General features: G+C 36.8%; 1 protein-coding gene and 1 pseudogene across 5 annotated transcripts; one reads left to right on the top strand and one right to left on the bottom strand.

Moving 5' to 3' along the window:
• Positions 1-1,055: 1,055 nt before the first annotated feature.
• Positions 1,056-20,999, bottom strand: LOC113666269 (steroid 17-alpha-hydroxylase/17,20 lyase-like). 5 transcript variants are annotated; one of them, XM_089187682.1, is made up of 5 exons: positions 20,656-20,999; positions 19,887-19,980; positions 16,564-16,687; positions 13,308-13,397; positions 1,056-1,134 (listed from the first exon to the last, which is right to left on the bottom strand). In XM_089187682.1, exons 1-3 carry the CDS (start codon positions 20,827-20,829, stop codon positions 16,638-16,640), a joined length of 318 nt encoding a protein of 105 aa, XP_089043808.1. In that variant the 5' UTR covers positions 20,830-20,999; the 3' UTR covers positions 1,056-1,134; positions 13,308-13,397; positions 16,564-16,637. The 5 variants fall into 5 exon arrangements, with proteins under 5 accessions (XP_089043808.1, XP_089043806.1, XP_089043807.1 ...); XM_089187680.1 differs by lacking the exon at positions 1,056-1,134 and adding an exon at positions 8,917-11,753 and having other exon boundaries at positions 11,785-13,397; XM_089187681.1 differs by lacking the exon at positions 1,056-1,134 and adding an exon at positions 8,917-12,919.
• LOC113665350 (steroid 17-alpha-hydroxylase/17,20 lyase-like) lies at positions 18,040-19,577 on the top strand (annotated as a pseudogene).
• Positions 21,000-21,056: the final 57 nt, after the last annotated feature.

Raw genomic sequence — 21,056 nt, 5'->3', positions numbered from 1 at the left:
CTTAAAAGAATCTTCACTCTAATTGATCAAGAATTTCGATATTCCTATAGTTTTATTGAGAGGTAAGTGAGTGATCATTTATAGGTCTAAAACGATAGGCGAGCTTACGAGAAAACTTAAATCAATATTACAAAAATACCTCAAAAAACCTTAAATGAGGGTGAAGATTGGGGATAGAGTATTTAGACATTAGATTTCAAAGTTCTTTGTCGTAATACCTAAGGCGAGTCTAGGAATTAGGAAACGATAATTGTATGGTAAGTATCGAAAAAATTTTCAAAAATTTTGAGAGAAATCACTACTGAAAAGCTGACACCAGAAAAGGGAGATTGAACGTGAACGTGCCAATATGGTCCAAGACGAGAATTACGGTATCGCTTTCAAATTCTCTCTTTTGTGATGATCACGGAGAAGGGGAGGTATCTGTGAGAGACTTGTGGCAGTTGTATGTGCGTTATGCAATGTAGTAAACCGACTTCGAATCGTTGCCTGAGACTATGGTCATGTTAACAGTGCCACACCTAATCGGCCTTAAAAGATGCGCACCGTCATATAAACACGCCACTTCTTCATGTAGTTGTATTTAAAGGTTTATTGCATAATAGTCGAATGCATAGTTTTATTGGAGTACATATTGCGAAATGAAAGAAGATCAATTCACTGAGATTGATTTTGTTTTTACTACTTACAGTCTCTTTTCAGAGATGTGAGTAGTAAAAAAGGAGAGTCTAGGGTATTGTTTTGTCTCTTTTTTTTAAGATTGTAGGCAACATTAATTCTCCAGTAAACATCACGTCATTTTTAAGAGCCGTAAGCTGAAAAATTTCTCCGGCTGATGATTACTTTAAAGGATACACTTACGCTCCATAGAAACTACACGCATAGATTCGTAAACACGCTCGAAAACTGTCGTGGAATCGCTATTTTCGTGCGTGATCCGCGACTTGCGTGTTTTCGTTGGTGCGAGGGAACTGGGATTAATAACAATTCAACATGGAAGCCTTCTGAAGTTGATAGCTGGAGCGTCGACTGTCTTGAGGAAATTCAAGCTTGTTTTGGTACTTGGCCCATGGATAAGTCTTGGTGGGCAATGGACAACCATGGATCTTGGATCAGAGTGGTAGTCTGATGAGGCTGAATGATAAATGATAAACCAGAAGGTCAAAATGCAACAGGTAAGATATAAACATTTTTGTTTCCTGTACTGGACATTTATAATCAAACAAGACTCAGATTGGTACCTGGAACCCTAAAGACATTTCTTTGTAGCTTGTCATTATGCATGCTTACTCTGCAAATATGATAATGCTGTAGGAACTGTACTCAGATCGCAAATGCACTTCCTGAATGTCATGTCATGGTCACATGAGTGAATGTCTCATTATAGCAATCAATCAATCAATCAATCAATCAATCAATTTATTTAACGTGGTCAGAACACTTAGCTAAAAGCTAGTTTACAGGTACGCCACGAAATAAAAAGAGAAAAGGAAATTATAAAGCCTTGTGAAGGTATATAAATTTAAATAAATTAAGATTAAGAACTAGCTAATATTAAAATTATATAAGAATTTAACAATGTAGTCACCAAGTAAAATGTATAAAATGTAATCATTAAAAACAGTAAATATAATCAAGGATAGATCCTCACCGCACTAGAGTCCTGTGAGATCTAATGTTTTTAAGTAATTTTTAAAAGTAGTAAATGTTTGTATCTTTCGAGACTCGTCCGGTAAAGCGTTCCATAATTTCGATGCAGCATATCTCCATATCTCCATATCTCCATATCTCCATATCTCCAACTGAGCTTGTGCTGAATTCCTCAGCATGAAGCAACCAGGGTCCATTTGTTCAAAGGGCAGATAATACTATCCAACTAATAAATCACTATCCAGTGGATAGTGTTACCAAAACATACTGCACTAGCCACCTTATATAGATTTATCTGTTGGATAGTGTTATGCAATCTTCAAACAGTTGCATCCTTAAGTCTTTCCTGGAGGAAGTGAAGTAAGTCTGTCACACGTTACACCTCAGCTATTTTCCCCTTAAGTTTCCCTTAAAGTTTGTTGAATGAAGAGAGAGGCACTGGATGAGTAAATTGTCTTGCTTAAGATTCATTGAAAATTGAAGTACATGATTTTTAGTCACTATATCTAAAAACCAACATGAAGCTGATACTAGAGTAAACTAGACCAAAACACTGATCTGTTCCCAGCTTTTGTTGTACCCTTTTTGCCCTTGAAGATGAAAATATAAATTCCTTACAGTTTCTTCCTAACAACAATTATCATTCTAGTGGGGGGAATTTGGTACTTGATCAAACATTATCTCCAAGTTGACATTTCTCTTTGCTCAGCTCCATTTTGCGTAAAATTTTATTGATATTGAACAGAAATGTAGTTCTGGGAGAAACTTCTTTTTCTTCATGAGGGGGAGTTTACAGGTCTGAGACATTATTTTTGAGAAAATTCCTTCCTAATGGGTCAATATGAGATTATGATTGACTTGCTATTTTTGTTGTGGCTGTGATATTCATGTAACGTTAAGGGCCTGATGTTGTATGCAGTTAAAGGTCAATGCTAGAAACCCTCAGGAAGTCATTTATACAAGCTAAATAGTGGATTATTTTAGACTAGTTTAGAATTTCTTATGTAAAGGAAATGTTTTTAGCAGGGTTTGGCTAGTGTGTTGTGTTTTTACCTACTTTTTATTTTTCTGTGATTAAAATCAGCATCCTGTCTAGGAAGTAAGAATCTCAGTTTTTTCATGCTTAAAAAAAAAAAAAAAGGGATAAGCCCCGGTGGGGTGAGGCACTAAACCTGTATGCTGTTTATTTTTCTTTGATTTAAAAAAATTGGAACACTCCTCCATCATCTATTATAGGAATAGGATAAAATTTTTTCGAGTAGAATATTAACAACATCGTTCCTATATCTTGTTTCATAGATCTACCAAATGGAAAGTATCACAACTGGACATCACAAGCCAAGCAACAAAGCTGAGGATACTTCAAAGATCAACAACATGGGACTCATCATGGTAAAGGAACCTTGATGACTGGCACTGGAAGCAAGTACAAGATTATTTATCATTTCCATCAATACTAGATTTAATTTGGGCCCAGCCCGGGAGGTCATTGAATGGGGGTGCAGCTGGCCCGGGGTTTTCCTCCTAGGTGCAAGTGGACGTACAGGGAGGTTTTTCACCCAGCTGTTGTTCCACCACCACCATTCATTAAGCTCTTTCTTTTTTTGTAGTTCATAATAATGGGAATGTGTGTGTGCCACAGTTGTTCAAACAAGTGCTTTTGGGGTCTCAGGTTCCAGGGCTTAAGTTTTTGGATCTCAGTTTTTACTGATTTTTGGTCCTAGTCAGCTCAGATTTCTGGGTCAAGGAATTTTTGGGTCCTGGGTTTTTTTTTTTTTGGTAAGTCTTTTGGGTCTTTGTTTATTATAGGTTCAGGTGAATGGGCTTAGGCTTTTGGGTTGTAGGTTTTCATTGAATGTCTGCTCTCAGAGCTTGGGTTTCTGGGTCATAGTATTTCAGGTCCTGGGTTTTTCAGGTCATGGTAAGTTTTTTGGTTCTTAGGTTTCTTTGGGTTCAGGCTTAATGGGCTTAGGTTTATGGTTCTTGCCTTTTTTTTCAATATCTCTCATCTTTTCGCTTAGGTCTCTCTGGGTCATGGGATATTTGGGTCCCGGGTTTTTGGGGTGGTGGGACTTTTTGGGTCTAAGATTTCTTTGGGTTCAGGTTTAATGCGCTTAGGTCTTTGGGTCTCGCTTTTGATTTAATCTCTCAGATCTTTTAGCTTAGGTCTCTCTGGGTCATGGGATATTTGGGTCCTGGGTTTTCTGGGTGGTGGGTTTTTTGGGACTAAGATTCCTTTGGGTTCAAAGGTTTTTGGGTCTTGGTTTTTTTTTATATCTCCAGTTTTTTAGCTTATTAGGTTTCTTTCACATTGGATTTTCTGGTTTCAAGTTTTCTAGTTGTAGATGTTTTCATTCTTACATTTTTCAGGTCTCAGATAATTATATTGGGGTCCTTAGAGGTTTTTGCTCTCAGGTTTTAAAAGTGTCAGGTTCATGGGACTTTAGCTTTTTGGTTCTGGGTTTTTGTGGTCTTAGGCTTTTCAGGCCATAGGTATTAAAGGGTCTAAGGTCTTTTGGGTCAGATTTTTTGGGTTTCAGGTTTTTTCAGTTTTAAGCCTTTTGTTCCTTAAGATTCGTGTATTTTAGGTTTATTGGGTCCAAGGCAGTTGGGGTCATAGTTTGGTGTTATGTCCTTCTTTTAACAGATTTCCAAGTCTTAGGTTTTCTGAATCCTTTCTGGGTGTGGGATTTCTGGTCCTCACTATTTTTCTAGGTGCTAAGTTTAGGTATTTTCTCCTTACTGTTGGTCTTTATCATCATAATATGATTTAAGAGACAAGCAGTAAGTGAGATGGAACCACTTAGGAATTTCTTTCATGCCTGCATTCCCTAATTTTTGTACTTGTTTGAACTAAGTTTGGGGAGGTTAATGTTAGATTTAGTTGTCACGATTTCTACCTGTGATTGATTTTTTCCTGTTTGGAGTTTGCATGTTATTCTAAGACTACAACAGATTCAATCTCAGTTTTCTAGGTTTAAGGCATTATTGAACATCATTTATCTACCAAATTGAATTTCACGGTGACTGTCATAGGTGTGTGACACACATGAAAATTGGAGTAAGTGCATATTTAGTAGACACTGAGTTGGCTGTTTCCACTTTCAAATTGTAGCTTGAAGTAAGGAGATTTCTTGGTTATCTTCAGGTCTTTTTTGGTCTTAGATTTTTTTTTCTGGTCCCAGTCCTTAGGTATTTGGATTTTTAAGCCCTGGGTTTTTTAGGCTGCTGGTCCTTTGGGTGTGAGACTTTTGGGTCTTCAATAGGTTTTGCATCAAAGGTTTTTTCACTGTAGTTCATTTAGATTGTGATTGAAGCTACAATTGGATATTGGTAACCACAGACAAATTATATAATTTGGAATGGAGAAATTGGTTACTAGAGAATTTTGAAGAATTTTTACAAAGCCAAACTAAGCTACAAATAATTCTAAGACATACCTCATTGCTCAAATGGAAGCTTTCAAAACAATTACAAATTAGTAATATCTTAAATATTAATAATAGTTAATATTACCAACATCATGCTGACACAATTTTCTTTATATACTTCTGGGTCTTTGATTTCCACACCATAGGTTTTCTTATTCCAAGCTGTATCAGGTTTTCCAGATCTAAGTTTGGTGGGTTGTGGTTTTCCTTTGCTTAGGTTTTCTAGTTCCCGAGGTTTTTTGGTATTAAGGTGTTCTAAGTGTTGGGCTTTTGGGCCTCAGGTTTCTGAATCTTGGATTTCTCAGTCTAAGGTATATTTTTAGATCTTTCTCTTTGTGGGTCCAGGATCTTTTGGGCTGAGGTTTAACCAGTTTTAAGTCTAGGGGTGTTAGAATTTTCTTGATCTCAGATTTCCATGTCTCAGGTATATTTAACATAATTATTCCTACCATTTCATAGTAAGTATAAGGGTTAAAGGTCTCTGGGTCTCAGATTTCTAAGTCTTAGGCTTCATAGTTTTAGGTTTCTGGGTCATAGTGATTTCTGGGTGTTCCATGTTCTTTTTTTTGGAGGGGGGGGGGGTGGTGGGAGAAGAGGGTCTTAGTAAGGTATTTGTCCTAGGAATTTGAGGGAAACATGTCATTCTAGGATTTCCTGGCCTAAGGGTTTCCAGAGTTTTATGATGTTTTAGGATACCAGTTTTTTAGGTTGGCATGATGTTTGTGGTAATATTATTATATTGAGTACATCAGCTCATACCACAAACTAATTTTAGGAGTAGTTTTAGTTTGCTTTTCATTAGCTCACTATTTTTCCCCTGGGCTGCATATGTGGCTGAGAAGGTTTCATTTAAATTTATTGCTAAGTTAGATTGAATGCCACGTTATGCAAAGAGCAAATCCTTGATGATTTCACATAAGTTTGACCAGCTATACTTTTCAATATTAAGCCTTACTGAAGATATCTTTTCTGCTTAAGGTAAACACGGTAGGCTACATTTCCATATAATTTAATTTCCTTTCCTGGTACTTTTCGGTTTTACAAGTCATGATATCTTCTAGGGTCTCTTGCAGGATTCCATTTTTTTTTCAAAACTTAGTTCTGAAGGACATTATTTTTTCTAAGCTTGGTATTGCAAGCTTGATCTTGAAGTAGCTACCAGTAAGTAAGCGTAAATTTTGTGCCATGAACTAGCTTCACCAAGAGACATTATTTAGCTATTAACATCATTATTTTAATTTGGTAGGTCATCTACTGTGGTAATGAGCTTGCATATCTACTTAAGTTTCTAGGATATTATTTAATTTCAGATTGCTGGTGGCACACACACTTAGAGGCAAGAACAAAGAAAAAAAATTTAGCCAATCACATCCCTGCTGGGTTGTGGAAGCTCTGTCTGTTCTTAGAAGGTGTGTTTCTGATGTCCTCTGAAATATTCTAACTGAGAAATCCTGTGATGCTTTGTCTGATCCTGAAGTTCAAGCAGGGGACAGTTGGACACTTGGAAGAGTTGACCTCTTGCTCTCAAGTAGGGAGGACAGTGTAGAGGAAGGTGAGAGTTTGCTCTTTTGTCTTTGGGGTTTTGCCTAATTTGTCATGGAATCACACCATCAATTTGACACATTTTGGCCTCAGAAGGTGCTTTTTTGCATTCAATGTATCTCGAAATGTTCCAAAACTAAGGATCATTAAAACAGTTGCACTGAATTGAAGGAGTCAATTTAGGTGTATTTACATTGGGAGTGCGGATTTTTGCTGGATTTCTCTGGTCTGGCTTGACTGGACTCACACAAATGACATCAAATTGAGCTAATAGTTACTGGGGGTCTCTCTGATGGGTTGATACCAAATCCAGAATCTCTCTTCTTTAGTTTTTCATTTAATTATAACTTAAATATAACACAAAATATTAACCATTGGCATAAACATAATTATATAAACATTTTTTTAAACAATTTTTTTTAATTAACTAGCATTTTCTCACTATAAAACCATATTGCTATACTTAAACAATTTTTTTTAATTAGCTAGCATTTTCTCACTATAAAACCATATTGCTATACTTACTATTATTTAGGATCAGCATATTTTTTGCATAATTATACAGCTGCTAAAAGTTGTAAAAGCTAGGCCTTTGCTGGAATAGGGAAAATTTATTCACTTTTAATGAAAGTAGCATATTTATAAGGGAAAATATTAACATTAGCTTTGATAAAAATTATCTTTATTGCTATTTAAGGAAAATTATGACTAATTGTAGGCAAAATTTCTTTTTTTTCACTTGAGGAGAAATTTTTTCATCATGGAATTATTATACCATAATTTTAGGGTTAGTATAGTGTAGTATATATTTTTTTCATTTAACAGGGTAAGAGCATGATCATAAACACTAGACTTATTCATGAATAGGCAGAACTTATTACTTTTTGATTAAAGAAGCATTTTTTTTCATTAGGAAAAGTGTTAGTTTTAAGATTTACCTTATTCCTTAGTGACTAAAACTTATCTAGTTTTCCTTAAAAAAAAATAATGACAAGGGAATAGTGTTAGCATAAAAAGATGGGTATTTAGGTAATATTAATATAATTTTACTACATAGATGTTACTTTTAATAGCCTTCACGTAGCCGTTCGTACATATACATGTAGGCTCGTCAAGCAAGGGTCCAGTCACAGATAATTTTGTGCCAGGAACATTTTTCGGAATAAGCAGAGGATAAAAGGGCATTTTCGCCTTAACTAAAAATATCTAACCGAAGTAGGGTTTGAAGCCGATGCAAATCGCATAAACAGATAAAACTGAAGGCTTTAAAGCTTTAGGTATTTTCTTCTATTTCGCTATTATAATCAGCGTTTCCTAGTTTATACTTAGTTTTTAAAAACTTCCTAGGTTTACTCTTGACACTTTTTTCTCTTATTATTTAGTTCAAGGCTCGTTTAGCTTTGTTTGTGGATTGCCTGTCTCAGATCACAGACGTCTTCTGGAGATTTGTTCTTTGGTTTTTTTTCCTCCAATTATTCCTTCGCATGCACATTCACAAGGAACAATTCCCGTAGACGTCTTGTGACTTGAAATGGTCAACAAAAAAACTAAGCCGAATGTGCGGAACTAAATAAAACCTTTTGCAAAATATAATTATTAGAATAAAACTAAACCTTTTCATTCGCCTAAGGATAAGATTACCGCCAAATTATTTTCTTTTTAATTAGAGAGAGATTCTGGTATGGGTATCTTCACTGATAAGAGACATTTAGCGACTTGTGCTCTTTGGTGACATTTGTGTGATAAAGTCAAACCAGACTAGTGAGATTCGGTATCTTTCCTTGCTTTCAGTGACGATGCTCTGGAAATTGGGCACCTCAAGTCAGCACTTCGGTTTTTTTTGTCCAGGTTGGGAACATTTCTGACTCTATTAGGGTTTTTTCTACTAAATTTATAGCGCGATTGCGAGCTAAAATTATTTCTATTGCCGCGGAGGCAAATCACTTTAGCTTTCGATACATTGACTTGCAAATCAGCTCCTTTAATCAAATTCCATTTTGAATTTTTATTATTTTTTTTCAAATCATCAATTCCAAATTGATCAGGTGTGATATTGTGACAAATTAGGAGAAAGACCCCAGAGGCATTGGGAGCAAACTCTCACTTTCCTTTACCCTGTCCCTCCTACTTGGGAGCAAGTGGTCAACTCTTCCAAGTGTTCAACTGTCCCCGGCTTGTACTAAGGGATCAGATAAAACTGAACAGGATTTTAAAGTTGGAATAATAAAAGAGGACTGACGAAACATCACTGACTATGAGCAACAGAGTGGAAGCAACTATAGCAGGGATAAGATTGGCTTTATTTTTTTTTTAATTTTAGTTCCTTAAATAAAATGATGGACAAGACAGACAATTTTATTCTATCAATAAAATATTGTTACTTCATTCCTGTGTTGCTTTACTTCGCAATCCAACCGTTAAAAAGTGAACCAGATAAATTCCTAATAATAAGCCAAGTTTTGCTTAACAAGACTTAACAACATTGCTACAAAAATACGTTTCCCAAAATAGTTTCCCGATGCGTTTGATTTTAGTAAAAAGTGATTATCTCTCAAAACATAACGCGAATTCGTGTTTTTATCAAAGCAAAAAGCGCAGAAGATAATATTCACCAAATTATCTCTTTTCGCAGGCTTTGTTCAAGTCGTCACGCAGAGTCGCGTGACCTCCTCTACTACCGTGACCTTTTTCAACGATTGTAAAATAAAGTGCTAAATTTTTCCCGAATTACAATCCATTTTTTTCTATGAGATAGAAGCAAACCATGTATTAAAAACAAACGCACTAAGAGAACGTATTCAAGGAAAACAGCTATCGTATTTGCTTAACGTAAGAGAAAATTTTTGTAACGCTAGGTAGCGCGAGACAAGGCTTGAAACCTTGTAGGACAGATCTTGGATGCTCAGAGTTTGTTTCCGATAAAACCTCTCCATTCGGTTCCTCCTTACAACTGATTTAGAAATAATTACCGACATTTGAGAGAAATTCCACTCCGAAATCGTACCTAATAAAATTCAAATATTTTAAACCCATGCGATCGTGTACAAACCAACTCTTCTCAAACACGAAAATTTTCAAGGGCGATAAAACTCTTGGGGTCCAACAACGAAAAAATCCATTAAAGATTGCAGCAGCATTACAGTCGATCCTAAAGAGGTTTAGCCTTGAAAATATTTATATCAAAACAAGTATGCAAATATGTCCCTATCATTTTTCACGCATTTCTTGAAATTTGCATTTTAAAAGTCGGAGATGTTCAATTCTTCAGAATAATGAGGTGCCTATTATTCAGTGGAAATCTGTGACGACTGTTTTAAAAGTAAAATAAATCAGGGTCTTTATCTATCTTTGAATTGACACTCTGAAATAAAGTTGGCCATAAAAGATAATTTTGCCTTTTCACAACAAATTATTCGGTGCATTTTGTCTTTAATCACGCGTGACATAGGTGTGTCATGACATAGGGGGTCGTACAACGAATTTCCCAGACGCACCAGCGAATCAATAAAGTCCATTGAAAATCCAAATCTCAGAGCCTCAGTCCCTACTCAAATAATTGTTTTCTTTTTGAAACGAATTTTTGGGACTAAATTTTAAAGATTTTTATCACAATGTAGAAATTGTTGATAGGAAAACTAGGAGAGGTTTCACAAAATTCACTCATCACATTTCCAGTAATTAATGAAGAGTCAAACCATCCATTCAGCCAAAATGTTGATAATCACTGTCTCCATTGGTTGAACAGACCACATGAGACAATTTTGGAACTTCCCATATCATGCTTCAATTGCAAAAATGTTTGTTTTAACACATTTTGGCATGGACACTTGACTGTACTGACTCACCCAGACATGCCGTATACCATTCTTTGTTTTTCAATAAAAAGAGAATTTGGAAGGAACACCAGATTGGGGGATAACATGGAAAGCAGGCATTGATACAGGCCCACAAACACTTCTGGTTGCCTCTTTCACCTGTCTATGGTTACAATTCTTTAGAATCACAAGCTCCACAGAGCATAGTAATATTTTATGCTGATAAAGCAATCTACAAATAGGTTTAAGTCAGTTTGTAAATTAGGTTGCCAATCAGTCATCACATAATCCCAGTCAGTTAAACAGACATTAGCCAGACAGTCAGTCATAACCAAGTCATTTAATGAGTTAATCATTCATCGAGTGGTTTATTGTAGTCAGTTGGTGTGCAAGAGCTTTAGTCAGCCCAGTCAGTAGGACAGTTGGTTCATTTATCACTTATTTAGTCAGTCTATCACTTTAACAGTCAGTAAGTCAGTCAGCCGGTCAATCAGTCAGTCAGTCAGTCAGTAAGTCATCAGCCATTCAGTCAAATAGTCAGTCATTAAGTCAGTCAGTCATTAAGTCAGTCAGTCATCAATCATTCAATCAGTCAGTCAGTCTGTCAATCAATCAGTCAATCAATGATCATTCATTCAGTCAGTCAGTCAGTCATTCAATCAGTTAGTAAGGCAGTACATCAATCAGACAGTTAGTCTGTCAGTCACTCAGTGAATCAGTCAGTCAGTAAATCAGTTAGTCAATCAGTCAATCATTTGATTGGTCAGTCAGTTAATCAGACTATCAGTCAGTCAGTCAGTCATATAATCAGTCATTCAGTCAGTCAGTCAGTAAGTGAGTTAGTCAAACTGTCACTTAGTCAGTCAGTCAGTCACCTATATGTAGTCAGTCTGCCAGAGAGTCTATCAGTCAGCCAGTTGGTTTATCGATGAGTCAGTCAGTCAGTCACTTATATGTAGTCAGTCGGCCAGGAAGTCTATCAGTCAGTCAGTTGGTCTTTTCATAAGTTAGTCCACTATTTACAGTCTTCCGGTCAGATAGAATGTGGTTGCCAGACAAAAGTTTGTAACTTCCTTTAACAAATTCCCTGATCAAAATAGAGTTGTGCAGACCAAATTATGCAAAATGTTAGATACTGTACGTGAGGAACAGCCTCCAGGTTCTCCCAACAGCAAGTCCTTCCATGCACTAGTATGTTTTTCACAAATCATAAGTAAAAATGACTTCAGTCCATTTTAATGTCATTCAAATTCTTTGAATTTTCTCTAAAATTTCACTTTTTTTTTCCAAATAAACTTTCTGCAATTTCCCAAGCCTTAGAGAATTTTTCTGGATCATAAGCTGACCTGTGGCTACCATGTACCAATTGAGTTTGGTATGCAGTTGTAATACAAAAGAGTGCAAGTACAGTATGTCAGTCATTTTGAGGCACATGACCACTCAAATAATAAAAAACTCATTTTGTTATTGAATGAATATTTATTGGAGTGGATCCTTGGTGGTAATTTACTGTTGCCACTTTTCATTTATTTTAGGACGGTTGACTGATTGAAGTATGTACAAATGAAACTCTTATTTCATGCTGTGCCACCATGCCTATTTGCATGGCAAAAGCTTGACGACTATATTTTCTGTTGTCTTTTGTTATATGACTTTGCATTACACATCAGAGAAGCCACTGACTCCCACAGGGTGACTTTGTATATCTAAATGATTGCCTTCCAGCCTTCATGACTGTCCATCAGTCAATCAGTCACTTTGTGAGCCAGTCAATTAATCAGTCAAGAGCAAGACAGTCAGTCAGTAAATCACTCAGTTGTTTTATCAACCAGTCAATCAGTTGGTCAGTCAGCCATTCAATCGGTTGCTTTGTTAGCCAGTCTGTCAGACAGTCTTTTATTATGCTGGTCAGTCAGTCAGGTAGTCAGCTGTCATTCAGCTAGTTAGTCAGTCAATTTGCCAGTTGGTCAGACCACAGTCAATCTGTCAGTGAGTCTAATAGTCTATCAGCCAGCCAGTAAGTGAGTTGTCAGTCATTCAATCGTTTAATCAGTCAGCTAAACAGTTAGTCTGTTGCGTCATCAAGCAATCAGTCAGAGTCAACCAGACAGCCAGTTGGTAAATAAGTCAATCAGTCAGTCAGACACTCTGTTAGTCAGCCAGTCCATCGGTTGGTGGGTGAATGACAATCAGATTGTCATGCAATCAGTTAGTCAGCTGGCCAGTCTGACAGTTTATCAGTCAGTCAAATAGACAGGAAGTCAATCAGTCAATCATTTAGTAACATGTAGGTAATTTAGTTCACCATCCAATAGTCAGTCAGTCGCAATCAGTCAGACAGATAGTCAACCAGACAGGCACAAGTCAATCATGCTGCCTATTTCCCATAAGATCAGCCAGATTCTATGCTTCTTCAGTGAAGGTGCTTCAGTTGCAGGCAGTTCTTTATGCTAGAAATGTTTCCCCTTGTCAGCTTCCATACTTATTCAATGGCAAAAAGAACAAAGGTGATTTGGTAAGACTTCAAATTGGAATTTCTAGAATTCAGCAATTTCAATCCCTACACAACTTCACACTTTTTCTTGTAACAATTTTCTTTCTCAGATATATCATACACTTATGTATAGGGCAACTTGTCCTTTTGCAGAATTGCAAATCAGAAAGTCAACTGTGACTACAGACAATGAAAAGTGACAAAGATGTCAACCTTAATCCATAGTACATTGATACACTGCATGTCTGGGGTGAATTTCAAGTTAATGTTCCACACATAGATACTGCTTTACATTAAGTGAGCAGCATCATGCATTTGCTACCTTGCACTGAAACAGAACTTGGCTTATTAATAAGATTTGTTTATCTGGTTCACCTTACAGCTGGATTGCAAAGTAAAACAAGCATCTTGAAAGAGATCTGCTCTTCAAGCTTCATCCACTTGTTCACCCATCAGACATCTGACCTGGAGAAATAAGAAGAAAGTCCTTCTGATGAGTGTTATGCTAAATAGGAATTAATGCTTAGTTGTTCTTTCAAGTCCTTGCATGTTCTTTAAACTGTTAAATTCTTAGAAGAGATAAACATGTACATACATGTATAGAATACAAAATAAAATTTCTCTCTGTATGCTATTTACACATGTGTTGGTAATAACAGAAATTGAAAAAGACAATGCAAGGAACAAGTAAGATTTCTGACTCAAACCAATGGGTGCATAAATACATGTACCATACAGACAGACTTTCCATGGTGTATTAAGTTTATTACAAACATATAGAGATTCAGACAGTCAATCAATCAATCAATAAATGGTCAGTCCGTCAGGTAATCAATTAGTCAGTTAATCAATCATAAATGGGGTACATTTCTAAAGAAACTATGTAGCTGTATCAGTGGGGGAGTATAACATAGTAATTTGGTTAAATTAACTGAGTTGATAATGTAAACTGGCCACTGTAAAGAGTTTCTAAAGCTGACATTTTGAGCATTAGCCTTATTCAGAGAGAAGGACAAGGGGCTGACACTAGAAACGTCAGCTGAGAAGCTCTTTATGATGGTCAATTCAACTCAGTCGATAAAACCAAATTATCTAATTAATACATCAGTCAGTTAATCAGTCAGTCAACCAATTAATCAATCAGTCAGTCTGTGAGTCAGTGAGTCAATCACTTAATCAATCAATTAGTCTGAGTCTGTCAGACAATCAGTGAGTCAGTCTATCAATCAGTCAATCAATCAATCAGTCAGTCAGTCACCAGTTAGTCAGACAGTTAATCAATTAGTCTATCAGTTGACTGTCCTGTCAGTTGGTACATGTATGTAACATTTACTACCTGAATCATTATTCAATCAAAGACTGAAGTTATAATCTAGCCACTAACTAAAACATTAGTATACTGAGTGACTAACAAACTAGTCCATCAGTTTCATCAGTTCAAAGTCACCCAATAATTGGTAGACAATGAATTTGTTGAATATGCTTTCAGTTATAATGTAGTCCTATGATGACATAGGTCTTGTGTCAAAAAGAAGTACAGAATAGCATCTAATTGAAATACTTAATTCAAAAACCACTTTATCAGATTAAAGCATATAGAGCTGCCTATCAATCTAGACCAAAAAATGTGAATGTTAAAACTATCTTTTGAAAGCTCAAAGTCAACATGTATCTTTTATTTTTCTAATCAACCTTATTTGAGTGTCCCAACCAAAATTGTTGAAAGAAAGGGGCTGCCTTTTGCCATAGTCAATTCAGTATTAAAAGAAGTTAGAAAACATTTTGGAAAAAAAAAGGATTCAGGAAGTGTGTTGTTCCTAATTAAAATAATTTCATGAAACAAATAGCTGACGGCCACTCTTATTTTTGATAAAATAATAAAACTATCAAAAAACACAACCTTAATCAAAACTTTGAACTTTGCTCTCTCTTTTAAACTGATCCTCAAAATAAATTTTTTAATGAACTGTAGAAGTACTGATTTGAGGAGTGTTAACAAAAAACTTCCCACTCCCTTTTCCACCACTGTTGCACTGGCTCAAAGTTCACAACAGTGTTGATGAAAGCTGTCATATTTTGAAAGATGTGAACTTTGTAGACAACCATCGCTGACCATTGGTTTCCTCATAAACACTTTCTTTTCACTTTCATAAATCAATTCTATAAAAAACTACTTTGCATTGCCAATTGAATCAGCTCAAAGCTAGCCACACCACCTCTGTGAGATGATTATCCTCTTCTGTAACATCACTGTGTCACAACACCAACTGAAAAATACACATCTTTGGTTTTGCTATGCATAAAGCTGATTCAAACTGTAAAATGCCTTCCCTTCAAAAAAGATTTTTCTCACCTATCAGATTTTTCTACAAGAAAAAGTTTACTTTTTTTTAATTACATAATGGTGAGACACTAGTGTCATGTTCATTGTCTTCAGTCTCATCACAGCAAGAACTATAAAAAATCAAATCTTTGATTTTACTAGGCATAATTTGCTGATTCAGGCGACAAAATACTATTTCTTCTAAGACAAGATTTTTCTTAAAACTTTCAAGGGTGCATTGATCACACCCAAGATTTTTTTTTTTTTGTGCTAAGAAAACGTCTGTTTTTATATCAGTTGCGTCTGTGAGACACCATCATGACTTTTGTAGTGTCACAGCAAGAATTGGGAAAATCATTTTTTTGGTTCTGTTGTAAACAGTTTGTTAATTCAAAATTTCTGTGAAAAGTTAATTAAATCTACTTAATTATTTTACAAGGAGATTTTTTTTTGTTTTGTTTTTTTGTAAGCTTGTGGTGCAGACTACAGGCCATGGTGAAATGAGTTAAAATGTAGTGTCATAGCAAACACTAAGAAAGTTATACATTAGGTTGTTAGACACAAAATTATTTGTTTTGACTACTGCACTACAATATTTCTTGGCAAGCATATTTTGATGTAAATTTGCCAGCAACCAAAAATTGTGGTTTATGTGTGGCAAAGTTAACAGGACCACAGTGGTGAACAAACACAACTTAAAGAAACACAAGACAATCAACAGACATTGGGTGCAACAGAACACCAGCTTTTGCTGCAAATACAATGCCAATTGAAATAGACAGGGACCATTCCACAGTAGAAAACAATCAGCTAGCTCATACATACTAATAGAGGCATATGCTTGTCAAAGCTGGTCTGCATCTAGTCTGACACTCATTCTGTACGACTTAAACACACATATTTCGGTCCCTTATCATGTGCTACTGATCACCCATGCATGTGTTTCACAACTAAGTCCCAGACACGAATGCCAATATAATTTGTTTTCAATTTTAGGGAACTGAGGGATAAATAACGTAGTCATACTTCCAAAATCAGGAAACGCTTGGGTAATTGCAGATATTTCGTTATTCTAAGATTGAAAATGTATTTAACCTGGCCGTTAAATGATCGGATGAAGTACAGAATACCCTTAGACTAATACATGTATCTCTTAACAAAACAAGTGACTGTCGCTATGTTCCACTATCTTCAAAGCACACAGACATATGCTGATGTTGATCATATGGAAAGATTATTCTGCAGTTGGTGAGCGTTTGACAGATATACCAATTAATAGCAATAAATACACCAAAGCAACAAGCCTACCTCCATAATTTTCGATGATTCGATCTTCCAGAGTGTCGTCGCGCCACTAACTTCCTGAAGACGAGAAAAACACGTCAACTAAATGGCCCACGAACGGATATGACAGTGTGACTTCTTCTGCTGTCTTCCATGATGGATAAAACCACAAGTAAACGAATGAAAAAACGCAACACTGTTACAAACTGTAGTATAGACATATTTCCCGATACACGTGCACAACTAAACTAAACTATGCTTGAAAAGGCTGGTGGGAAATTTAGACCACTCTAGTGTCCAAGTCTCTTCGTTGTTCACGTCCAATACGGCGGACATCGCGAACATTGCGATCAGAAAAGAGTTTTAGACGATACTGCTAGCTGTTTCCCATGAAATCAAGGGCAATCTTGTAAAACACTTTTCGTCTTAGACCAGATAATAACTTAGGCTAAAGACAAAGAGGTCTTCGGGGGGGCTAAACCCGTTTAGTATGAAGATAATACCTTGAGCATCTGTCTATTTTCATTTCCTGTTCACTAAACAATTTTTGTTATATATATTTTGAGTAGAGGTAGCATGTTCATCATTTCCTTCGCTAAATGCTCGCCTTTGCACAAGCCTGCGACAGAAGTCCTTCATCTTTCGGGGGGGGGGAAGGGGCTCTTTCTGTCCTCTCATGAACATTTTTGACCCGGTCACGTTGTACAAACTAGCTCCTCTCAAACACGTAAATTTTCAAGGGCGATAAAACTCTTGAGGTCAAACAACGAAAAAATCCATTAAAGATTGCAGCAGCATTACAGTCGATGCTAAAAGGTTTATTCTTGAAAATATTTAAATCAAAACAAGTATGCAAGTATGTCCCTATCATTTTTCACACATTTCTTGAAATTTGCATTTTAAAAGTCGGAAATGTTTTAATTCTTCAGAATATTGAGGTGCCTATTATTCAACGGAAATCTGTGACGACTATTTTAAAAGTAAAATAAATCAGGGTCTTTATCTATCTTTGAATTGACACTCTGAAATAAAGTTGGCCATAAAAGATAATTTTGCCTTTTCACAACAAATTATTTGGTGCGTTTTGTCTTTAATCTCGTGTGACATAGGTGTGTCGTGACATAGGTGTGTCATGACATAGGTGTGTCATGACATAAGGGGGTCGTACAATGCAACGAATTTCCCAAACGCACCAGCGAATCAATCAGTCCATTGTTTGTAAATTAGGTTGTCAATCAGTCATCACATGACCCCAGCCAGTTAAAGAGACATCAGTCAGACAGTCAGTCATAACCAAGTCATTTAATGAGTTAATCATTCATTGAGGGGTTTGTTCTTACTACACACATGTTTGTCAGTTCACGTTAATTATTGACCATTTTGAATAAATGATTGTATGAAGGTGCAATTGATTGTGTGCCTCTATGCAAATTGTATTATTCTATGTCTCTAATACGCCATTGATTGTCAAACTATGCAAATGATTTTCTATTGGTGTTAATGATTAACCATTGCGCGAGATTGAAAGTATATTTGTTATCTTTGATTGAAAAGATCTCCGAGCAGGTGGGACGGCTGATGCAGTACTTTGAGGACCAAAATGGAGATGACTTCGACCCTGGAAAGATAATCATGGAGAGCGTTGCAAATGTGATATGTCGAATCACATTTGGGAAACACTTCGACTCGTCCCATCCAGATTTTGAGGAACTCTTGCACTTGAATAACAAGGCTTTTACAGACTCTGAGGTAACTTCTCAATCTTCGTCTTGGATTTCTTTCCAATAGCCAAGTACTTTCCTTTTTCTGGGTATCAAGCAGAGCAGAAGATCGTAGACCGAATGTTTGAAATTCTTCGCCAACAGTTAAAGATACAGAAAAATGAGTTCGACCCAAAAGCAGAGATCGATATTCTAATTGGAAGTCTTCTGAGAGAGAGGATTGCTGCCGAGAATGAGGTTGACGCAGAGGAGAGAGCATCCATTTTATCAGACGACTACATAATCAACAGCGTGGGAGATATATTTAGTGCAGGTTCTGACCCCGTCATTGCTGCCTTACGTTGGGTCATTGCATATCTTGTCAACCATCCTGAGCACCAAAGGGATATACAGAGTCAGCTGGACGACGTTGTCGGAAGGGATCGCATGCCAGATCTGAATGACCGTTCAAAACTTCCTCTAATCCTGGCCACCATCATGGAATCACTACGCCTTGGAAATGTTGCTCCGACAGCTCTTCCACATTACACTCTGAACGATACGACATTGGTCGGTTACCGCGTTCCGAAGGATACTGTGGTGATGGCCAACCTAATGGCCGTTAATCTTGACCCTAACCTTTGGGAGGACCCAGACTCCTTCGACCCTCGTCGTCATATTGACTCCGATGGCCAAATTATCATCAACTCTGGCAATTTTCTTCCCTTCTTAGCTGGACGCCGGGTTTGTGCCGGCGAGGCCTTGGCAAAGGTGAGACTTTCTATTCCCTTTATATCAGTTTTAATCGCAATTTCGCCGGCAACACTTGCACAAGGAAAATTTATCCATGCCAAGGTAGATGTCATATTGTATCAGTTCTCTCTTCTTAGCAGCTACTCGAACGTCTCTTAAGTTCAGCAATATTTAAATAAATTTGTCTCGGGGAGTATTTGAGCTGATGGGATGATTTAAGTGCCCTTTGTAAAAACGCTCTTCTTGAATCCAATTAAAAGACTTCAAGCTCCCCTTTGCTTAATCTGGCATGAGTATCCTTTGCAGTTTTTGGAATTACTCGATATTTCAAAAATGTGCTTATGCCTTAGTGGTCTTGGTTCCTAATATCCTCAGTGAAACTCTTACATTTATAAAAGATGTTTTTGTATTGTTTCCGTTGCCTAAAAGGTGGAGCTGTTCTTGTTCTTGTCTTGGATGCAGCACAAGTTTACATTTCTGCCACCGATGGTGGATGGTAGCCTACCGGATCTGAAGGGGAAAACGGGTTTCTCTCGCTACCCAGCTGATTACAAAATCAGGGCTATAAACGCTAGCTACAAGTAAAGAGTCCTAAATGGAAAATTCAATTGCGGCACCCGTAGCGCTTTGGATATTACGACAGTAGGGTTCCTGGTAACTCAGATACAAATTTAGTCCTTTAGATTTCATTATCGAACTCTCAACAATGTTTGATTGCCTGTCAACAAACTTATTCATCTCTAATTGAGTTAACTTCCCGAATATCGACCTATTCCTTTTTTTAAAGTGAGATCATGTTGATAGTATCTCAAAAGCGTTTAATTCTTAGAATCCTACACTTTCTATAAATGAGTATAGTTCATAACGAATGGTAAGAATACACTGAATATATACCACTGGGTCTCCCAGCACAATCAGCCGATTTCTTCACCAACACTCCTTTCACTGAAGCCGCATCCTCGGCAATGACGGTTTTAAAACTCCCCACCTTCAAGGAATACAAGTTACCATACTTCTCTTTCAAGCTTAGTCATAAAGAAAACAAAATATAATAGTTAAAGTGTCCGATATAAGGTATAACTTGCCTAAATTTATGTCGATTATATCGTTACGTTTAGCCTCCTTCCCACAGTTTTCGGCCCCTCTCTTCGTAGTTCGACATTTGCATTAGAGATTATTGGACGCAGCATACACAAAAGAAAGAAGAATACCTTTGAAACAAATTATTTTGTGCCTGGAAACACCAAAATTTCATCTTTTCAGTTCTTGCTGAGACACTACAGAAGACGATAAACATCTCACAATCATCTAGCAGCTTTTTATTTATAATAACATCTCTCAATCATCTCGCTTTACAGAAACGCTCTTTTCGACCTCTCTCATCCTACGGTTGGATGATTCAATTTTCCGCAACGCACACTGCTGAGGCGAAGAAACATAACATGCAAATTTGCTCTGTTTGTTTAGCACCCTTCTGTGAGGCATATGAAAATGCAGGGATAGGAGCTTTCTATTATATCAATATAGCCACGATTTCACAAGAATGCGATACAGTGAATCGTCGCACTCAAATAAAATCACTGGCAAAAATCAATCACAAGATCGAATTCTGAGCAAATTACGAGAAAATATAAATATAGAGTGGTTCTTGGTGCAAACAAACCTGTCCGTCATCAAAGCTCAACAGATTTCCCACAAAAGGCAAAGATGTCAGACGAGGTCCTGGTGGCATGTTCCTGAACTGATACAGTTCAACCAATTGATTGAGAATCAGTAAGAAAACAATAGCCAAGAATATATTGCCGACAGTAAAGTACTCCGAAACTGCGAGCTCCATCTTGGGTACCCAAATTTGCTACTGACGTCACCAGAGGTCACGAGATAATATCGCAAACAATAAGATGGCGTGACCGTCAATTGTAAGGCAAACAGGTATCCAGCTTGTTTGTCACTAAAACTCTACGCTAAATTAGTGTTTGAAAATTTAAAGCGCAGACATTTCGAGAATACATTTGAATGAAAGCCGTTTCGAAAACGAGAGCTCTTTTTCAAGGGAAGAGAAGA

This window comes from Pocillopora damicornis, chromosome 11, assembly GCF_964200805.1.
Source record: "Pocillopora damicornis chromosome 11, jaPocDami1.2, whole genome shotgun sequence".
Taxonomy (NCBI): domain Eukaryota; kingdom Metazoa; phylum Cnidaria; class Anthozoa; order Scleractinia; family Pocilloporidae; genus Pocillopora; species Pocillopora damicornis.
The sequence above is the reverse complement of the archived record's forward strand: the minus strand, read 5'-3'. Positions and strand labels throughout refer to the sequence as shown.